The sequence below is a fragment of the Salmo salar genome, chromosome 22, assembly GCF_965601325.2.
Source record: "Salmo salar chromosome 22, fSalSal1, whole genome shotgun sequence".
NCBI lineage: Eukaryota > Metazoa > Chordata > Actinopteri > Salmoniformes > Salmonidae > Salmo > Salmo salar.
This window is the reverse complement of record NC_138312.1, coordinates 5,775,404-5,798,646: the sequence shown is the minus strand read 5'-3', so window position 1 is coordinate 5,798,646 and position 23,243 is coordinate 5,775,404. Positions and strand designations below refer to the sequence as shown.

Sequence of the window (23,243 nt, the reverse complement as noted above, 5' to 3'; positions counted from 1 at the left end):
CTATCTCCCTCATTTTTCAGAGTAAAAGCCTGAAACAATACCTAAAGGCTGGCCACATGTAGAAGAAGCCATAGAAAGCATGAACTGGGTCCTAAGTCTTTGTATGGTGGATAGGCTTTCAATGGAAAAACATCCTTTCAAAATAATAGTAATTCCTGGATGGATTTTCCTCAGGTTTTCGCCTGCCATATCAGTTCTGTTATACTCACAGACATTATTTTAACAGTTTTGGAAACTTTAGTTTTCTATCCAAATCTACTAATTATATGCATATCCTAGCTTCTGGGCCAGAGTAGCAGGCAGTTTAATTTGGGCACGCTTTTCATCTAAAATTCTGAATGCTGCCCCCAACCCCAGTGAAGTTAATCTATTTACCGCTCAAACAAACCACTTACCATGTTGGCCCTATGACCACACAGCCCTCTCACTGAAGGTATACTATTTGAGGAGCGTTTCACGAGTTGACTCATTCAGTAGTAGCCAAGATAAAGATATTAAATAATGTTTTCACACCTGTTTTATATGCAGGTCCTATGGCAGTGTATTTAAGGCCAACTATAAAGAGACTGGGGAGATTGTGGCCATCAAGCAGGTCCCTGTGGAGTCTGACCTGCAGGAGATCATCAAAGAGATCTCCATCATGCAACAGTGTAACAGGTGAGGCACCCTTCACTCTACCTCCTCTGCTTGCCTGACTTGCCTCTGTGTCATCAGATCGAATAATCTGTTGCTGTGTTGGTAACATTATTTGTCAACAGAAGAAGAGTAGAACATATGGTTTATATGATTAGTGTAATATAGACAAGGTACCAGAAATAGGCAAACTCATTAGGCTCTTTTGCATCCTCAGTCCCCATGTTGTGAGGTACTACGGAAGTTACTTTAAGAACAGTGACTTGTGGATTGTAATGGAGTACTGCGCAGCTGGCTCTGTCTCTGACATCATTCGCCTGCGCAACAAAACGGTAACATGCTACATCCAACATTTCCAATCTGACTGAATATTAAGGGCCGATATATATAATGTGTAGTCTTTTTTGCTGATCTTTATTGATGGTGCCAATTATTTTAGACCTGATTATTTTAACTATGTCGTCATTATTTGTACAGATTTTAAATTAACATTACAAAAATGTATTAATTGTTTTGGATTAATTTCTGCTTGCTGTACATTTTAAAATGGTTATTTTGACTGCTGAGCATATGCAATCAGTAGTGGAAATGGTTGCCCTAAAATAAGTAGAATTATGTCTTATAGTGTCTCTTGCCTCCCGTGTCTGTTGTAGCTAACAGAGGATGAGATCGCCACCATAGTGCAGTCCACACTGAAGGGACTGGAGTACCTGCACTTTATGAGGAAGATCCACAGAGACATCAAGGCAGGGAATATCCTGCTAAACGCAGAGGGCCAGGCCAAGCTGGCTGATTTTGGGGTGGCGGGACAGCTGACCGTAAGGAATTCATCAGCTGATAGCTGGTGCAGATCATGGGCTGCGTTTACACAAGCAACCCAATTCCGATCTTTTTCCACTGTGGTGTTTTGACCAATCACATATTTTTCAGAACTGATCTGATTGGTTAAAACACCAATTAGTGAAAAAAATATCAGAACTTGTCAGCATGTCTAAACGCAGCCATTGAGTCATAAGTTAACGAGATTAATGTTTGATCTAGGACGGGGGTGTCAAACTCAGTTCCTGGAGGGCTGAGTGTCTGTGTGTTTTGCTCCTCCCTTGCACTTGATTGATCAATTAAGTTCATTAATTACTTAGGAACTCCCTTCACCTGGTTTTCTAGGTCTTAATTGGAGGTTAATTAAAAGGAAATATCAAAAACCAGCAGACCCAGGGCTCTCCAGGAATTATGTTTGATACCGCTGATCAAGGATGTTAATTTAACCCCTTGGTTTGATTTGATCTGAACTATCAAATTACACCTGCAACATTGACTGTTTTTGTCTCCCAAGATTCACCATGTCAAATCTTGGGGAGAGGTTCGGAAACAAGACGCATCTGCTCAACCAATGGAAATAGTTTTACATGTATACGTCATCTTGCTTGAACGTGCTGAAAGCTGGCGAGTCTTGTCTAGTGGTCTCATCAGTTGATGCCTTTTTGATCTGGACTGGGCCCAACCAAAAGATGCTACTCTTCAACTAACTTTTTTATTTACCTTTAAAATAGGAGTTTTGGTCTTCTGTGCCATACTGTAGTCCCTTTTAACATCCTGCTTTTTAGTTAATATAGCTAAATTGTTTGTGGATAGAAGGAAAATCATGGTCAAGGAATCAAGGACTGACCAGGATGCCATGAGGTGTATATTTTTCATAATGTTCTCCAAATATCATGTACAAATATAATTAGTAAATCATGTCTACTACTTGTCTGTTTTTCAGGATACCATGGCCAAGCGAAACACAGTGATTGGCACTCCATTCTGGATGGCCCCTGAGGTGATCCAGGAGATTGGTTATAACTGTGTGGCAGACATTTGGTCCCTGGGCATCACAGCCATAGAAATGGCAGAGGGAAAGCCTCCCTATGCAGACATCCACCCTATGAGGGTGAGCCTATTGTTAACGTGTACAGATCTGGTTTTGTTAGTGATTGAACTTGTCAAAGACTTCTCAGTCTCAGGCTTCAACCCCTCTAAAACCAATCTGAGTATAGTGGTGAAAACAGAGACGACTTGAAATGTGATTTTGTGTTGTTAAATTGTCCCCGTATGTGACTTTGTTTCTGTTCTGTCTGTTATATTGCTTCGTTTATAGGCCATATTTATGATTCCTACCAATCCGCCACCGACGTTCCGAAACCCAGACTTGTGGTCGGAGCTGTTCCAAGAATTTGTCTCCCAGTGTCTGGTGAAGAACCCAGAGAACAGAGCCACTGCCACACAGCTTCTACAGGTAGAAGACCCCATCTTACCGACACGTTCTGCATCTCAAATGCCTCCCTTTTCCCTATATAGTGCACTACTTTTGACAGCCAAAAGTAGTGCACAATGACCATATGGGGCGAAGCCACTGTCCCCTCTGGCACCCATACCAAAACTACCTTACTCAGCCTATTACGTCAGTTTCTCTCCTCTCTCTATCTCTCTCTTCCTCTTTTTCTGTCTGTTAATTTCCTATTTGTCCTCTCTGGATTACATTTTGCATGAGCAAACTAACCATTAATATTTTAGATGGGATAGCACATTATCTGAGGCCATTTCTGAGTAAAACTGCAACTCGCGGTTGCATTGCTTTAAACTCTGGTTAAAAACATTATAAATGCCTCTTTTCCATGGACCTCAAAAAAATAAAAAAATGAAACAAATCACTCAATCCTGTCGATTGAAAAATGTAATGGCTAGTTTGCTCCCTCAAACAGTTTTTTTTTTTTGTTGCAAGAGCAACATTCTTGCCCCTGTTCTTCTAAACACGTGTTTGTTACGATAGATCACCTGGATGGTCTCGGTTATTCTTTTTTTTTTCTCTCTAGGCGATTTCAGGGCGAGATTAATTCAAAGACGTGTTGCTGTGCACTGCACTACCGACAATGCAAAACTTTTGGGGTAAACACTGGATGTTGGCTCAACTGTGTGTTTGTACATTGTGTGTTTGTCCTCCTGCAGCATCCGTTCATTAAGGCTGCTAAGCCCAGCAGCATCCTCAGAGCTCTGATCACAGATGCCATGGAAATTAAACTGAAGAAAGTGGAGGCCGAGCAGAGAGAACAGGACCAGGAGGATGAAGACAACTCGGTACACACACACAGACCCACACACACAAACCCCACTAAAGCTTAGGCTGCATGGCCGTGACAGTCCGCCTGCCCATTTATCAGCTATTTGTGAGCCTCATTTTTTATTTTTTTTTATCAACACGCATGCCTACGTCACAATGGACAGCAGACTATGAATAGCATTACTCTACCACTTTATTTTGTAAGCTGACTAATGGGGCTGGGGAAATGTAACCACTCTCAAACACTGTAGACCTATTCATAGACGGGGCTATGGATGCAGGACTGAAAATCAATGAGATCGACATGCATCATATTTTTAAACACATTTTGGAGCTTTACATCTGTTTACAAATGACAACAAAAAGAAACAATGGAGTAACACAGCCTTAGATTTGGGATTAAGCTCATAAGGCATGTATAACTTATCTTCAATAACAAATGCAATTGAATATCATTAGGCAGGTTTCCACTGACTCAGGTTTATTCAACAAAAGCAATGTCGCAAAAAAAAAACATTGCGACATGTAATGGAAACGGCAGCTATATACCGTTATAATGGAATGCACACTTACTTTCTAAATAATTGTGGGACCCCTGATGACTTCCTCTCCGGAAACTTGTTGTTCTTCTTATTACTAGCCTGCTACGCTTCCAACTGTTACATTTTACATTTTAGTCATTTAGCAGACGCTCTTATCCAGAGCGACTTACAGTAGTGAATACATTTCATACATTTTTTTTTCTTTTTTCCCCTTACTGGTGCCCCGTGGGAATCGAACCCACAACCCTGGCATTGCAAACACCATGTACCATGCTCTACCAACTGAGCCACACGGAACCACGTGTTAGTTTTTACTCAGGTTCTAAATAAATAAACATCCAACTAGGTTTATTGTAATAAAACAGGTTTATTTACCCAATGGGTCAAACAGCTGAAGAGACAAAAACCTATTCACACGAGCACTGGTATTTAAACCTTCCTCCTATGCTGAGTCTCCTTAAACATCTGAACAGCCAATACATCTGTTGCTAGACAGGACTTTAGTGATGTCTGTTCTTTCTCACTTCATCTGACCTGTTGACTTGTACCAGACTGTGGCCCTTCTCCTTTCCATAGGATACCTGATGTCTAACAATAACATGCTCTGACAGAATGTAAATGTTCTGCATTCCCCCCTCTTGCTTAGTGACATGATTAAGGATATTTCAAGTTTATAAGTCAGTATCCATCACAACCGAACAAGTAAAATGATCAGACCAACTTTGGTAGTTGCTGTTCTGTTAGTTGTGTTGTGATGTCAGGCAAAAATGCCTTATCAGAGATTCAGATTTCCAAAAAACGAGGAACGGCGATGAGCTTGGGTCACTGCAGACTGAATGGAGGCTTGGGAGCCAAAAAATCATAGCAGGTCTGCAGCACTCACTTCATTTCAGGTAAGCTCACTAGTACACAATTCATTTAAAATCTACCTAGCTTGTATGACAAGCGTTATTAGCAATGTCTGAAATACGGCAAATCTATTCAATACAGTTTGCTAGCTTGCTAGCTAACTTAGCTATACAAGCTAACGTTGTTTTTAGCATCCAACATTAGTTAGCTAGATTAACTAACTTGTAGTAACTAAGCAGGGTTTCGCATATGAAGCACTTAACCGATTTTACCCCATTACCAAAGATGGTTTAATATGAAAACTCTGTGCCATTTTACTATGTGTAATGTTTGCGTTCATTGTTTGTTTAGATTTTTAAAATCTTTGGCAACAAAGTGTACAGCAGCTATCTGTAGATTCAATGTATATGAAATGCATGTAGGAACTTGCACTACAATTTTGACATCCTAGATAATGAGGAGTCAGGCAGATCCACAAAGTAAAGACAGTAGAGGTTTAAATTCATCTGCAATTTGAAATGACTACAACTTATTGGAGTTAGGCATATTCAAAGATGTTTTATTCTTTCATTATTCTGTTTTAGGTGAGCCATCGACAGACCACTGATGGTGCTCAAAAGAAAGGTAAAAGAGGAAGCAAAAAAGATGGCAATCAGAACGTGTTTTGAACAATGAAGATAACACCAGATTCTACGCCAGTCTTCCCTCTGTCAGTTTTTTTTAACCCTTGTGACATACCTTACAACAGCATGGGCTCATGCTCCCATGCTGAGAGCGAGAGAGGGAGACTAAATATTAATCAGTCAGGACTTCAATTACTGTACAGAATGTTTTTAGAAGTTAGAGATACATTTGAAATAAATTGTTTGAATATTTGACTGAATCTTTAAGTGCATTGAGATATGATTTTATGAGTACTGCTCTTAAGTGTGTGTTGGAGAAAACCATGCAGATCATTGAAATATAACATAGAACACACATTCCTCTCTGACATCTACAGTAAGGTATCACCTCGGCTTCTATTCATTGCAGTTCTATCTAATGCCTGTGAGCAATGTCCAGGTGTCCGTTGCATACCTGCAGCCTTCACTTCATAAAGTCATGTACCAACTTTGGCAGCATATGTTGGAAGTAAACTCAGCAAATAAAGAAACGTCCTCTCATTTTCAACTGCGTTTTATTTAACGTGTAAATATTTGTATGAACAAGATTCAACAACAGACATAAACTGAACAGGTTCCACAGACATGTGACTAACAGAAATGGAATAATGTGTCCCTGAACAAAGGGGGGGGTCAAAAGTAACAGTCGGTATCTGGTGTGGCCACCAGCTGCATTAAGTACTGCAGTGCATCTCCTCATGGACTGCACCAGATTTGCCAGTTCTTGCTGTGAGATGTTACCCCACTCGTCCACCAAGGTACCTGCAAGTTCCCGGATTTCTGGGGGGAATGGCCCTAGCCCTCACCCTCCGATCCAACAGGTCCCAGATGTGCTCAATGGGTTTGAGACCCGGGCTCTTTGCTGGCCATGGCAGAACACTGACATTCCTGTCTTGCAGGAAATCACGCACAGAACGAGCAGTATGGCTGGTGGCATTGTCATGCTGGAGGGTCATGTCTGGATAAGACTTCAGGAAGGGTACCACATAAGGGAGGAGGATGTCTTCCCTGTAATGCACAGCGTTAAGATTGCCTGCAATAACAACAAGCTCAGTCCGATGGTGCTGTGACACACCGTCCCAGACCATGACGGACCCTCCACCTCCAAATCGATCCCGCTCCAGAGTAAAGACCTCGGTGTAACGCTCATTCCTTCGACAATAAACCCGAATCCGACCATCACCCCTGGTGAGACTAAACCGCGACTCGTCAGTGAAGAGCACTTTTTGACAGTCCTGTCTGGTCCAGCGACGGTGGGTTTGTGCCCATAGGCAACGTTGTTGCCGGTGATGTCTGGTGAGGACCTGCCTAACAACAGGCCTACAAGCCTTCAGTCCAGCCTCTCTGAGCCTAATGCGGACAGTCTGAGCACTGATGGAGGGATTGTGCATTCCTGGTGTAACTCGGGCAGTTGTTGGTGCCATCCTGCACCTGTCCCGCAGGTGTGATGTACCGATGCTGTGCAGGTATTACACATGGTCTGCCACTGCGAGGACGATCAGCTGTCTCCCTGTAGCGCTGTCTTAGGAGTCTCACAGTATGGACATTGCAATTTATTGCCCTGGCCACATCTGCAGTCCTCATGCCTCCTTGCAGCGTGCCTAAGGCACGTTCACACAGATGAGCAGGGACCCTGGGCATCTTTCTTTTGGTGTTTTTCAGAGTCAGTAGAAAGGCCTCTTTAGTGTCCTAAGATTTCATAACTGTGACCTTAATTGCCTACCGTCTGTAAGCTGTTAGTGTCTTAACGACCGTTCCACAGGTGCATGTTCATTCATTGTTTATGGTTCATTGAACATGCATGAGAAACTGTGTTTAAACCCTTTACAGTGTAGTTATTTGGATTTTTACGAATTATCTTTGAAAGACAGGGTCCTGAAAGGGGGACATTTCTTTTTTTGCTGAGTTTAGAAGTTCTGAGCCTCCTGATGTGGGTGTTGACAAAGATTACTTGTTAGATATTACTGCATGGTCGGAACTAGAAGCTCAAGCATTTCGCTACACTTGCATTAACACCTGCTAACCATGTGTATGTGACAAATACATTTGATTTGATTTTGATTTGAAATGGAGCCTCCAATTCAATGTGCTCTGATTGTGCCCAAATAACAAGTTCGGCTGACTGCAGCCCCAGGCAATACATGGCCATCTGTACTTGTAACCTCTGGTCTCCTTTGGGTGCAGTCCATCCTGCACTTTAATGTCAAGGTTTTTGGCTGCGAGGGCTTCCTTGAGGGGGTGTTGTGGGGGGGGTCACTGGACAGTTTAGCATTGCTGTTTTGTCTAAAATGCCATCAGGGCTTGCTGCCAGCCATGGATCTTCAATGCACACCACTTGCTCTTTGCGTTCATTGGCATATCCCATCACCTGTTGCATGTGCTGAAAAGCAAGTGACTCATTTTCTCTCCAATGCTTTGCTGCGATGTTCCCTTGGAACTACATTTTATTCAGTGACTGTGTCTGACTACATTTGTAACTTCATAGTCATAATGGTTTAGGCATGAACAGGAGTTTATTAAGATGATTCATTCTAGCTTTATTATCAGTTCAGATTGGAGTTGTTGATTTGATTATTCATTCTTGACTGTCCACAATGTGATCCTAATGACAATGTGATTCAGTCCTGAGTTTAGCCAGTGCATGAAATATCGAGCTAACATCAGAGTATGTGACTTTATTTATTTTATTAGATGGTGAGTTTCACGTGAGCTCGACTTGGACGCCCATTAAAACTTAGCTAAGTAACGCTACTTAAAGGCATGGTCGCTCCATCGTCTGCATTGGCCGTGCCTTATTTACGAAGATATGGCCTCTGCAGAAGTCAGGGCATTCACACTTCTTGCACTTTGGGGAGCAGCGCAGAGCTGTTGTGAGGAAAGTTGTCAAATAAGTGACTTTGTGTTTATACAGGATCTCCCGCCCCCACTTACCATCAACCAATCACGTCAATGCAAAGCTATATGGAGCCCTCTGCATTGTTACAACATTTGCGAGGCGCACAGCAATGCGGTACAGAGCTTAATTTGGCCTCTGCGTGCCTTTTGGAGGCTCCGCTATTGCGTCACCTCCTCCAAACGGAGTCTGCGATCCAAACAGATCAAGCATAAATTGGCTCTTACCCTGCAATGAATGTGCAGTGTCCACTTTGGGTCTCTCTGTTTTTGTGGACAATGGCAGAGTATTAATTAGACAGCATCTGCTTAGCCTCGATCTCACAGTAACAACAGACATCCTCTACGCTATAGGTTAGCACACTTTGACCTTTTCAGCCTGAAAGTACTTGTACGCATCTAGGCTCCGATATGTACTTAAGGATTCTCGGGTGTAATAACATTGCCTTTCAACAAGATACTCAAAAGATATTTATTTAGCTGACTGACATCGGGGAGGTCAGTCAGTGATGGGGAGAATTTTTCCTTTCTCACAGCGGGGTCCATAGGGTCCGGTAACCCTGGCACATCAAGTCATTTCTGCAGATAGCGCTGTTTCTCCCCCTCAGATAGTCCCAGAAAATACCTGCTTGACATTTTTCAGCTTGGTCTTTGATGGAAGTGTAGTAATTTTTAGCTAGAATTTTTGTTGACAGAAGCTGTGAGGTTCCGGTTCCCAAAATTCTAAATGACTTGTGTTTATTGTTTTGACCATTAAAACCATGTATAGAAGAAATGTTCTAAAGATCGACATTTTTATCCGTTCGACATGGGTGGATTTTTCTTTTGTCTTTTTTTTCTTCTTCTTGCGACAAATGAAAATTATGAAACATTTTTGGAAGGTACGCACATATCTATAAAGCTCTACTCCACATTTAATTTGAAATGCCTACTGCTTGCTAAGTCTATTTTTGCAAATTTTTAAATGTTTTCCTTTGCAGGACAGGGACTTTCAAGAATGCCTGAATTGCTTCACTTTGCTTTTCTAGTTGGCTTGATGCAAGTTTCACCTTCCAATTATTTCAGATGTACAGGAGTGCAAGTTTCACCATCACACGGACTGTGGCAATACGCTGGCAAATGAGAATTATTATGGCAAACATTAGTCAATTATTTTATTCTATCCATGCTGGCTTTTGCAGGCTTCCTGAGACATGAAACAGATAGATGGTAGGGCAAGAAAGCGAAGGTAACCTGCCTAAATGACTACCGCCCCGTAGCACTCATGTCGGTAGCCATGAAGTGCTTTGAAAGGCTGGTCATGACTCACATCAACACCTTCATACCGGAAACCCTAGACCCACTGCAATTCGCATACCGCCCCAACTGATCCACAGATGACGCAATCTCAATCGCACTCCACACTGTCCTTTCCCACCTATGTGAGAATGCGCTTCATTGACTACAGCTCAGTGTTCAACACCATAGTGCCCACAAAGCTCATCACTAAGCAAAGGACCCTGGGACTAAACACCTCCCTCTGCAACTGGATCTTGGACTTCCTGACGGGGCTCCCTCAGGTGGTAAGGGTAGGCAACCACACATCTGACATGCTGATCCTCAACACTGGGGCCCCTCAGGGGTGCTTGCTTTGTCCCCTCCTGTACTCCCTGTTCACCCACGACTGCGTGGCCGAGCACAATTCCAACACCATTAAGTTTACTGATGACAACAGTGGTAGGCCTGATCACTGACAACGATGAGACAGCATATAGGGAGCAGGTCAGAGACCTGGCAGTGTTGTGCCAGGACAACATCCTCTCCCTCAATGTGATCAAGACAAAAGAGCTGATCGTGGACTACAGAAAAAGGAGGGCCGAACATCGACGGGGCTGTAGTGGAGCGGGTTGAGAGTTTCAAGTTCCTTGGTGTCCACATCACCTACAAACTGTCCTGGTCCAAACATACCAACACAGTCGTGAGGAGGGCACAACAACACCTTTTCCCTTCAGGATACTGAAAAGATTTGGCATGGTTCCCCAGATCCTGAAAAAGTTCTACAGCTGCACCTTCGAGAGCATCATGACCAGTTGCATCACTGCCTGCTATGGCAACTGCTCGGCATCTGACCGTAAGGTGCTACAGAGGGTAGTGCGTACGGGGCCAAGCTTCCTGCCATCCAGGACCTATATACTAGGCGGTGTCAGAGGAAGGCCCAAAAAATTGTCACCCAATTCATAGACGGTTCTCTCTGCTACCGCACGGCAAGCGGTACCGGAGCGCCAAGTCTAGGTCCAAAAGGCTCCTTAACAGCTTCTACCCCCAATCCGTAAGACTGCTGAACAATTGATCAAATGGCCACCCCGACTATTTACATTGACAACCCCCGCCCCCTTTGTTTTTACACTGCTGCTACTCGCTGTTTATTATCTATGCATAGTCACTTTACCCCTACCGACATGTACAAATTACCTCGACTAACCTGTACCCCCGTACATTGACTCGGTACCGGTACCCCCTGTATATTGCCTCGTTATTGTTACTTTTTATTTTTTACTTTCGTTTATTTAGTAAATATATTTTCTTTGCAAACTTTCTAAATTTCAGCCAAAAATCACTGGACAAGTTAATGGAAACATAGCTAGTGATTGAAATGACCGGCAGGAAGTTGTAGCTTGTGCTTCGTTGGCATACTGCTATTGCTCTGCCCTGATATTATACACTTGAAACATCGAACTGCCTCTTTACAAAAAAAGCTTACCAACTGGATGATATGTCACATGATTTTTCAAAATCACTGTGTCAAATGTATTTCCATGTAACTTTGTTTGAGTGACTGTGTGGTGCAGTTGCACAGTCTTGACTGGAGATGATGTTTTGCTCAATCAGGACGAGGACGAGGTAGACCAGGGAACGATGGTGAGGGCGGGCACGAGCGACATGGGCACCATCCGGGAGGCCGGTTCGCTAGGGAGCACGGCGAGGACCATGATCGAGCAGAGCAACATGGGCACCATGGAGTCTCAGCTGGGCACCATGGTGATCAACTCAGACGAGGACGAGGACGAGGAGGCCGGCACCATGAAACGTAAGAGACATACGCCACAATGTCATAGTAGATTTATAATTCCCTGTTGGAGTTACATTGCAATGCACTGTGAATGTCATTTCTAGCCGTTACGTGATCACTGGAGACTTTTGGTGTCAAAAGATAATGAGTTGTCAAAGCATTACACAAAACGATGTCACATGATGCTATCACGGTGTGGTACATTCATCACCCCCAGCATCAAATTGGCTCATTCAAACCCTTTCATCTCACCTGCAACTTGTTGTAAATGACAGTGTTCCCAGTCAAGTTACCTGGTTAATTAAGTTTAAGTAAATATAAAACTAAATTAACAAATACAATTCAACAAAGTGAGTCTCTATAATTTAAAAGTGCTGTACGCAAGTCCAGATGTAATCCATCCAATTTTTTGTTGTTGCTAGAATGCTTCCATTTAAACCACTGTCCTGCATACAGTGAGATTGTGGTTACTTCATTAGGCTTGGTGACACACATTGAACCAGTGGACTATGTGACCCTAGAGTGGCTGCTCATGGTATATAGGACTGCCAGCTTTAGCTGATTTCTCTCCAAGGCCCACTAGATGGCATGGATATTTCACTGGGCTGAAGGGTAGATTGTTTCCCTTGCCGCATAGTGCTGATGGCTGCTCAGACTAATACCAGAGGTGGGACGTTCCAGAGAATAAAGAGGGTTTACATTTACGTAATTTAGCAGACGCTCTTATCCAGAGCGACTTACAAATTGGTGCATTCACCTTATGATATCCAGTGGAACAACCACTTTACAATAGTACATCTATATCTTTTTTGGGGGGGAGGGTGGGGGTTTACTGTAGGGCTGGGTGATATATCGAGTTCATTCAAATAAAAAAATTATGCGCGAAATTCAAAATGCCTCTATCGCAGTATCTCTTTTCTTCTTATGAGCCTTTATGTCTACTTGTTCTAATGTTGCCTTTTTGTCTCGTCTCCCTCGCTCCTTCTGACTGCTGTGTAGCACTTTCCCACTCTCTCCCCGTCACTCACGACGACAAAGATTAGAGATCGCTTCTTCCTCTCTGACAGTAAGCAGTACCAACTCGCTATTTGTATTTTAAGTTTGGTCCAACAGAATCAGTCATGTGGACACCAAAACACAGTGAGACTATATTTTACTGTAACCGGTGAATTTAATCTTTCTAACGAAAGCGCCTAAAATTGACCTCAGAGCAGACCCTACTAAAACGGGAGTATCAATGAATGTTAATCCTGGACAAATCCTCAGTTTCTGTACATGGCATTGCCGTACCATGTACCGCTAGCAGCATTTAGACAGCTAGCACATAACAAGCTGTGGCTAGTCTGTTTTTTTTAATACATTTACAAATACTAATTTATAAGGAATTGGCAACTCGTTCTCATTCTGAGAAATAAGGGCTACATGCTCTTAAAACAGATGGAGACAGACAGGAGGGTGTGATCATAAGTTTAACTGTTCTACCTCGCTCGCTAGCTAGCCTATAATGCATTCACCTGCTACAAGAAGTAATAATTAGTGGGTGTGCAGTTGTGCATGGTTCTTGTTATATTTGTAACAAAGGGGGCATTTTCGTAGACTTAAGTCAGATCAGTGATTATTGCAAAATGGCATGTAATTGTTTGTGGTTGTTATGGTTGTGGAAGGCTTATTTAGCCCTACTTAAAATTTTTAAGCACTGAATTAATACAATTATTGAGGACTGTTCATTAAATCAAATTTATCAGATGTTAATTCGAGTGTAGCGAAATGCTTGTGACCTTTTCACTGTACACCTCTTATTTAGAGAGGAAAGAATTGACCAAAATTCGAGATATTACTTTTAAATCCATATTACCCAGCCCTTGTTTACGAGAAGGTTTGTCATCTGACATTTTTCCATTAGTTGTCATCTGGAGAATGCCAAGCGGGTGGAATTGGGGGTGAATGAATGGGAATGTAGAGTTCCCAAAGAAAACATCTCATGGGTTATAATATGATATGTGAAATATGTTTTTGTCCAAAATCAATGTCTGGTGATTGGACAATGGTGAGTTCTCTGAGTGATTTGTTATTTTTCAAGCCTACTCCTGATGCCAATCAAAGACACATAATGTATGCGACTCTTTGGATGTGTTTAACAGACAACTATCTTTAACCTTCCTGTCAGTTTTCCCCTCGGGTATAAAGACTGGCTGAAGTGTGTGGGGACTATATAATGAATGTTTGTCTTTCTCTCTACTGTGCCATTCCATTCTACCGCACACAGTAGTTACGCACAGACATGTAACATGATCATTTTAAGTTAATTATATTATTTTTCAGATTAATGGTGTAAGATATCAGTTTCCACTATATGGGAGTGTAAAATATCAGGTTTTATTCAGAGACCAGATGAACGCTAAAACATTCAGCAGTTTGTTTTTGTACTGACATGATAGAAATACAGAAACCCATAGAAAAAGTTAGTTTCTTGACCAACAGGATGACCCTGGCCTGGCGTTTTCCTTTTCTTCTTTAAAAATAGAGATCAGAGTTGTATTCTAACTAAAGTATTTTATTTTTATTGAAAGAGCAGTGGGAAGGTGGAGAGGGAGGAAGTCACAAGTAGAGGGGCACAGACAGGAAAGTGGCCGAGACGGGGCTCCGCTCCCGTCACCAGGGGCTATAAGCCCCGGCTTTTTCTATGGGGAGGAAGGGACTATTTTCCTTTGGGTGTTGCCTATTTGTTTGTCTATGTCTTCTAAATGTCAATGTATTATGGTGGTACTCAATAACTTTCTATAGTTTCTACTTTTAATGTCACATGCATAAGTACAGTGAAATGCCTTTCTTGCAAACTCAAAACCCAACAATGCAATAATCAATAACAATGTAATACTAGAAAAAAATCCACAAGGAATATGAAGAACACAATAAGTAAGCATACTATATACAGGGTCAGTTCCAATACCATATTTACAATGTGCAGTGATGCTGGAGTGACGGAGATAGATATGTATAAGGGTAAATAAAAGGTCAATAAAGAGGGGTCGTGTAGCTATTTTGTAAGCTTTTTGTCAGTCTTATTGCTTGGTGATAGATTTGTTAACGAGCCTGTCTGTGCCAGACTTGATGCACTGGTACTGCTTGCCGTGCGGAATCAGAGGGAATAGTCTATGGCTTAGGTGGTTGGCGTCTTTAACAATTTTCAGGGCGTTCCAACCACACCGCCAGATATAGATGTCCTGGATGGCAGGGAGGTCGGCCCCAGTGATTTACTGGGCTGTCCGCACCACCCTCGGTTGCGCCATGAGATCCATGGCGGTGCTATTGCCATACCAGGCAGTGATGCAGCCAGTCAAGATGATCTCATTGGTACAGATGTAGAACTTTTTGAGGGCCTATGCCAAACTTTTTCAACCTCCTGAGGGGGGAAGAGGTGCTGTCGCACCGCCTTCACGACTGTGCGTGTGTTTGGATCACTTTAAGTCTAGTGATTTGTACACTGACGAACTTGAAGCTGTTGAACTGCTCGCCCCCCCGTTTCATGTAGTCCACGATCAGCTCCTTGGTCTTACTAACGTTGAGGGAGAGGTTGTTGGTCTGGCACCACACTGCCAGGTCACTGATCACCTCCCTGTAGGCTGACTCATCGTCACCGGTGATCAGGCCTACCACCGTCGTGTCGTCAGCATACTTGATGATGGTGTTGGAGTTGTGCGTGGCCACGCATTCGTGGGTGAACAGGAAGTACAGGAGGGAACTAAGCACACACCCCTGTGGGTGCCCCTGTGTTGAGGGTCAGTGTGGCGGAGGTGATGTTGTCGGCCCATCAGGATCCAATTGCAGAGGGAGGTGTTCAGACCCAGAGTCCTAAGCTTAGTGACGAGCTTGGAGGGGACAATGGTGTTGAACGCTGAGCTGCAGTCAATGAACAGCATTCTCACATAGGTATTCATCTTGTCTAGGTGGGTGAGAGAGTGCCATCTATGGATCTGTTGGGGCGGTATGCAAATTGGAGTGGGTCTGCGATGATGGAGTTAATGTGAGCCATAACCAGCCTCTCAAAGCACTTCACGATTGCAGAAGTGAGTGCTACAGGGCGGTAGTCATTGTGGCATGAAGCCTTAGAGTTCTTGGACAGGAACGATGGTGGTTATCTTAAAACATGTGGGGATTACAGACTGGGACAAGGAGACGTTGAAAATTACCGTTCTGAGAGCAAGATCACCCAATCCTTTGGGTCGGTGATGGTCCTCACACCTGTCACAATGTTATCAAAGTGTGCATAAAAGGGATTGAGTTGATCTGGTAGTGTCATCGTTGGGCAGATCACGGTTGGGTCCTTCTTTGTAATCCGTAATGTACTGTAGCCCCTGCCACATGCGGCGGGCGTCGGAACCTGTCTAATATGATTCCACCTTATTTCTATATTGTCCTTTTGCTCGTTTGATGACTCTGCAGAGGTCATAGCGGGACTTCTTGTACTTATTCTGTCCTCCGCCGTAGCCTCAGAATTGTCAGCGGTAGCTGTGTGTGTGGTAGCCCTGTCTTTTAGTTTCTCAATGGAGCAAGTCACAGGTGCTTCCTGTTTTGAGGTTCTGCTTGTAAACAGGAAGCAGGAGCACAGAGTACTATAAATGCATTCATGGCCTATGCCTACATATGCCCTGTAGAGCCCGACCGTTATATCGGTTCACCGATATTGGCCTTTTTAACAGCTATGTCGGTATCGGCCGATAACTCCACAGATAACGATATTCAATAAATACGATGAAAAAACAGAATCTCATGCTTATCTGAACACGCCATTCTCATGATGTCGTTATTGTCACAATACAGTGTCTTCAGAAAATATTCATACCGCTTGATTTATTCCACATTTTGTTGTTAGTCTGAATTGAATTTTTTTTCTTTTTCTGATCCATCTACACACAATACCCTATAATTACAAAGTGAAAACATGTTTTTAGAAATGTTTGCAAATTTATTGAAATGAAATACAGAAATCTCATTTACATAAGTTTTCACACCCATGAGTCAATACATGTTAGAATCACATTTTGGCAGCGATTACAGCTGTGAGTCTTTGGGTAAGTCTCTAATAGCTTTGCACACCTGGATTGTACAAAATATGCACATTATTGTTAAAAAAATAATTTAAGTTCTGTCATGTTGATCATTGCTAGACAACCATGTTTCAAGATTTTCAAGCCGATTTAAGTCAGAACAGTAACTAGACCACTCAAGAACATTCAATGCCGTCTTGGTAAGAAACCCCACTGTATATTTGACCTTGTGTTTTTATCCTAAAACAACATACCATGATGCAGCCACCACCATGCTTGATATTTTGAAGAGTTGGATTTGCCCTAAACGTATCGCATTGTATTCAGGACGTAAAGTACTTTTTTTTTTTGTCACATTTTTTGCTTTAGTGCCTTATTGCAAACAGGATGCATGTTTTGGAATATTTCTATTCTATACAGGTTTCATTCTTTTCACTCTGTCATTTAGGTTAGTGTTGTGGTGTAACAACGTTGTTGATCCGTCCTCAGTTTTCTCCTATCACAGTCATTAAACTCTTAACTGTTTTGAAGTCACCGTTTGCCTCATGATGAAATCCGAGAGCTGTTTCCTTCCTCTCCAACAACTGAGTTAGGAAGGACGCCTCTGTCTTTGTAGCGACTGGATGTATTGATACATCATCCAAAGTGTAATAAATAACTTCACCATGCTCAAAGGGATATTCAATGATTGCTCATTTATTTTTTTCACCTACCAATTGGTGCTCTTTGTGAGGCATTGGAAAACCTCCCTGGTCTTTATGGTTGAATCTGTGTTTGAAAATCGCTGCTTGACTGAGGAACCATACCAGTAATTGTATGTGTGGGGTTGTGTGGGGTACAGCGATGAGGTAGTCATTCAAAAATCATGTTAAACACTATTATTGCACACAGTGAGTCTATGCATCTTATTATGTGACTTGTTAAGCAAATGCTTACTCCTTAATTTATTTAGCCATGCCATAACAAAGGGGTTGAATACTTATTGACTGAAGACATTTCAGCTTTTCATTTTTATTAATTTGTAAATTTTCTGATGGCAAAGTATATGAAGTCAACATTTGAAGCAAAGTTATTGGACACTTACTGTTTTGGATGGCAAGAGAATTCAGTGTGGGAAAATTACACTTTGTCCCTGCTGTAAAACTGTATATTGGCAGATACAGTACCAGCCAAAAGTTTGGACACACCTACTAATTTAAGGGTTTTTCTTTATTTTTACTATTTTCTACAGAGTAGAATAATAGTGAAGACATAAAAACTATGAAATAATACATATGGAATCATGTAGTAACCAAAAAAGAGTGTTAAATAAATCTAATATTTTATATTTGAGATTCTTCAAAGTGCCACCCTTTGCTTTGATTACCGCTTTGCATAGTCTTGGCATTCTCTCAACTAGCTTCATGAGGTAGTCACCTGGAATGCATTTCAGTTAACAGGTGTGCCTTGTTAAAAGTTAACTTGTGGAAATTCTTTCCTTCTTAATGCGTTTGAGACAATCAGTTGTGTTGTGACAAGGTAGGGGTGGTATACAGAAGATGGGCCTATTTGGTAAAAGACCAAGTCCATATTATGGCAAGAACGGCTCAAATTATCAAAGAGAAACGACAGTCTATAATTACTTTTAACACATGAATGTCAGTCAATCTGGAAAATTTCAAGAACTTTAAAAGTTTCTTCAAGTGCAGTCTCAAAAACCATCAAGCACTATGATGAAACTGGCTCTCATGAGGACCACCACAGGGAAGGAAGACCCAGTTACCTCTGCTGCAGAGGATTATTTCATTAGAGTTAACTGCACCTCAGATTGTAGCTCAAATAAATGCTTCACGGAGTTCAAGTAACTGCGACCTGTATGCTCTCATTGGCTGGCCCTCGGTTCATACTTGTCGCCAAACCCACTGGCTCCAGGTCATCTACAAGTCTCTGCTAGGTAAAGCCCCGCCTTATCTCAGCTCACTGGTCACCATAGCAGCACCCACCCGTAGCACGCGCTCCAGCAGGTATATCTCACTGGTCACCCCCAAAGCCAATTCTTCCTTTGGCCGCCTCTCCTTACATTTCTCTGCTGCCAATGACTGGAACAAACTGCAAAAATCTCTGAAGCTGGAGACTCTTACCTCCCTCACTAGCTTTAAGCACCAGCTGTCAGAGCAGCTCACAGATCACTGCACCTGTACATAGCTCATCTGTAAATAGCCCATCCAATCTACCTCATCCCCATACTGTATTTATTTATTTATTTATCTTGCTCCTTTGCACCCCAGTATCTCTACTTGCACATTCATTACATTTACATTTGAGCCATTTAGAAGATGCACACCCTACCATTCCAGTGTTTAATTGATATATTTTAATTACTTTTCCACCATGGCCTATTTATTGCCTTATCCTACCTCATTTGCGCATGCTGTTTATAGATTTTTCTACTGTATTATTGATTGTATGTTTGTTTATTCCATGTGTCTGTTTATTTAATTTTTTAAAATTCTTTTTCACCTTTATTTAACCAGGTAGGCTAGTTGAGAACAAGTTTGTCATTTGCAACTGCGACCTGGCTAAGATAAAGCTGTGTTGTTGTATGTGTCAAACTACTTTGCTTTATCCTCTTGAGGATACAATCCCGATAACGGGATTGGTTGGACAACAACCAGTGAGATGGCGCGATATTCAAAACAAAATAATCTCGAAATTAAAATAAGTATTATACGGCATTTTAAAGATACTCTACTCGTTAATCCAATCACATTGTCCGATTTCAAAAAGGCTTTACGGTGAAAGCAAAACATTACATTATTTTAGCATAGCACCTCAGCAAAAAAAAAGCAATTTTCCAAGCACGATAGCATCACAAAACCAGATATACAGCTAAAATTAAGCACTAACCTTTGACAATCTTCATCAGATGACACTCCTAGGACATCATGTTAGACAATACATGCATTTTTTGTTCAATCAAGTTTATATTTATATCCAAAAACCCAACTTTTACATTGGCGCGTGACGTTCAGAAAATGTTTTCTCCCCATAACCACCGGTGAATAGGCACATTTAATTTACGGAAGAACTCATAAACGTTGAAAAAAATTATAAATTATTTAAAGAATTAGAGATAATCTACTCCTTTATGCAACCACTTTGTCAGATTTCAAAATAACGTTACGGAAAAAGCTCATTGTTCAATATTCTGAGTACAGAACTTAGCCTTCAATGCTAAGCTATACAGTTAGCCTACAACCACAACGTCGACAAATCTCTAACAACATGTTCGAAATATTTACTTACCTTTGCTGATCTTTGGCGGAATGCACTCGGATGGGCACCCACTTCCACAAGAAAGTTTCATTTGTTCTGCAAAGTCCATCATTTATGTCCAAATACGTCCGTTTTGTTGACCCATCCAGAACACTTCACAATGCCATGTGGCGTGGACGCAAATCCATAGACGAAATGTTCAAAGTTCCATTACCGTTTGTAGAAACACGTCAAACGATGTTTACAATCAATCCTTTAGGGTATTTTTTTTTACGTAAAATTGCGATAATTTTACAACCGGGCAATAGCTATTCATCCCAGAAGAAACATATAAAAACGATGACGTCACGTGCACGCGCATCATAAGACGACTCTCCTCAGACTGGCCAATGATTGACTGAGCCAAAATGATCTGCCCGGTAACAGCTGACGGTTGAAACCAGTTCATAAAGATTGTTGACAGCCAATGGAACAGTTAGGAGGTGTAACGTAAATCCTATGTCACTGTAGTTTTTCAAGGGATTCAAAACAAAAACTACATTTCTAAATTCTCCCACTTCCTGATTCAATTTTTCTCAGTTTTTTTGCCTGCCATATGAGTTCTGTTATACTCAGACACCATTCAAACAGTTTTAGAACCTTCAGAGTGTTTTCTATTCAAATCTACTAATAATATGCATATTCTATTTTCTGGGCCAGAGTAGTAACCTGTTTAACCTGTTATGGCTAGGGGGCAGTATTTTCACGGCTGGATAAAAAACGTACCCGATTTAATCTGGTTACTACTCCTGCCCAGTAACTAGAATATGCATATAATTATTGGCTTTGGATAGAAAACACCCTAAAGTTTCTAAAACTGTTTGAATGGTGTCTGTGAGTATAACAGAACTCATATGGCAGGCAAAAACCTGAGAAGATTTCATGCAGGAAGTGGCCTGTCTGACAAGGTGTCGTTCTTCTTGTCTCTGTTTATTGAAGAGTGAGGATCTTAGCTGTCCCGTGACACTTCCCACGGCTGCCATAGGTTCTCAGAAGGCGGCAAAACGCAGAATCGTGGCTTTGCAGGCTCTGGCTGAAACAAAGTAGCGCGTTTGGGTAGTGGCTGGTTACAGTACTGTGAGACTCAGGCTCGTGCCCGCGTCGACCGAAAGGTTTGTTTTCATTCCTCTGTTTAGCTAAATGGACATTCCCGGTCGTAATATTATCGCTTTTTTACGAGAAAAATGGCATAAAAATGGATTTTAAACAGCGGTTGACATGCTTCGAAGTACGGTAATGGAATATTTAGATTTTTTTGTCACGAATTGCGCCAGCGCGCGACCCTTCTTTACCATTCGGATAGTGTCTGGGACGCACGAACAAAACGCCGCTATTCGGATATAACGATGGATTATTTCGGACCAAACCAACATTTGTTATTGAAGTAGCAGTCCTGGGAGTGCATTCTGACGAAGACAACAAAAGGTAATCAAACTTTTATAATAGTAAATCTGATATTGGTGAGTGCTAAACTTGCCGGGTGTCTAAATAGCTAGCCCGTGATGCCTGGGCTATGTACTTAGAATATTGCAAAATGTGCTTTCACCAAAAAGCTATTTTAAAATCGGACATATCGAGTGCATAGAGGAGTTCTGTATCTATAATTCTTAAAATAATTGTTATGCTTTTTGTGAACGTTTATCGTGAGTAATTTAGTAAATTGTTAGCAAATTCCCCGGAAGTTTGCGGGGGGTATGCTAGTTCTGAACGTCACATGCTAATGTAAAAAGCTGTTTTTGATATAAATATGAACATGATTGAACAAAACATGCATGTATTGTATAACATAATGTCCTAGGTGTGTCATCTGAGAGATCATCAAAGGTTAGTGCTGCATTTAGCTGTCTTCTGGGTTTTTGTGACATTATATGCTAGCTTGAAAAATGGGTGTCTGATTATTTCTGGCTTGGTACTCTGCTGACATAATCTAATGTTTTGCTTTCGCTGTAAAGCCTTTTTGAAATCGGACAGTGTGGTTAGATAAAGGAGAGTCTTGTCTTTAAAATGCTGTGAAATAGTCATATGTTTGAAAAATTGAAGTTTTTGTATTTTTGAGGAATTTGTAATTCGCGCCACGCCTATCATTGGATATTGGAGCAGGTGTTCCGCTAGCGGAACGTCTAGATGTAAGAGGTTAAATTGGGTACGTTTTTCATCCGGCTGTGAAAATACTGCCCCCTAGCCCCTAGAGGTTATCTTGGCCAGGTCGCAGTTGCAAATGACAAACTTGTTCTCAACTAGCCTACCTGGTTAAATAAAGGTGAATCTAAAAAAAATAAAAAAAATAAACAGACATCTCAACAACTGTTCAGAGGAGACTGTGTAAATCAGGCCTTCATGGTTGAGTTGCTGCAAGGAAACTACTACTAAAGGACACCAGTAAGAAGAAGAGGCTTGCTTGCTTGGTCCAAGAAGCACAAGCAATGGACATTAGACCGTGGAAATCTGTCCTTTGGTCTGATGAGTCCTTCCGCCGTGTCTTTGTGAGATGCAGAGTAGGTGAATGGATGATCTCCGCATATGTGGTTCCAACTGTGAAGCATGGACGAAGAGGTGTGATGGTGTGTGGGTGCTATGCTGGTGACACTGTTAGTGATTTTATTTAGAATTCAAGGCACACTTAACCAGCATGGCTACCACAGCATTCTGCAGCGATACGCCATCCCATCTGGTTTGCGCTTAGTCCCACTATCATTTGTTTTTCAACAGGACAATGACTCAAAACACCTCCAGCCTGTGTAAGGCTATTTGACCAAGGAGAGTGATGGAGTGCTGCATCAGATGACCTGGCCTCCACAGTCACCAGACCTCAACACAATTGAGATGGTTTGGGATGAGTTGGACCGCAGAGTGCAGGAAAAGCAGCCAACAAGTGCTCAGCATATGTGGGAACTCCTTCAAGACTGTTGGAAAAGCATTACTCATGAAGCTGGTTAAGAGATTGCCAAGAATGTGCAAAGCTGTCATCAAGTCAAATGGTGGCTACTTTGAAGAATTTCAAATATAAAATAGATTTAGATTTAGTTTCCCCCACCCCCCACCAAAGAATCAATAACGTACCCCAAAAAAACAGATCAGACATAATGCCCTGTACAGATGGCCTTTAGAGTACCAACCTGGTATCTCTGGTTTCAGCTAAGCAATCAATCGGCTAATCCTGGGCTTGCTCACATTCTC

At 41.9% G+C, this 23,243-nt stretch overlaps 1 protein-coding gene across 1 annotated transcript in view; it reads left to right on the top strand.

The window, feature by feature from the left end:
• The window catches only part of stk4 (Serine/threonine-protein kinase 4), a 74,764-nt gene that overhangs the window by 25,651 nt on the left and 25,870 nt on the right, over positions 1 to 23,243 (top strand). The window contains 7 exon segments of the mRNA NM_001173614.1: positions 529 to 657; positions 851 to 965; positions 1,287 to 1,451; positions 2,396 to 2,563; positions 2,771 to 2,908; positions 3,619 to 3,747; positions 11,544 to 11,742. Coding sequence (NP_001167085.1) covers positions 529 to 657; positions 851 to 965; positions 1,287 to 1,451; positions 2,396 to 2,563; positions 2,771 to 2,908; positions 3,619 to 3,747; positions 11,544 to 11,742 — 1,043 coding nt within the window.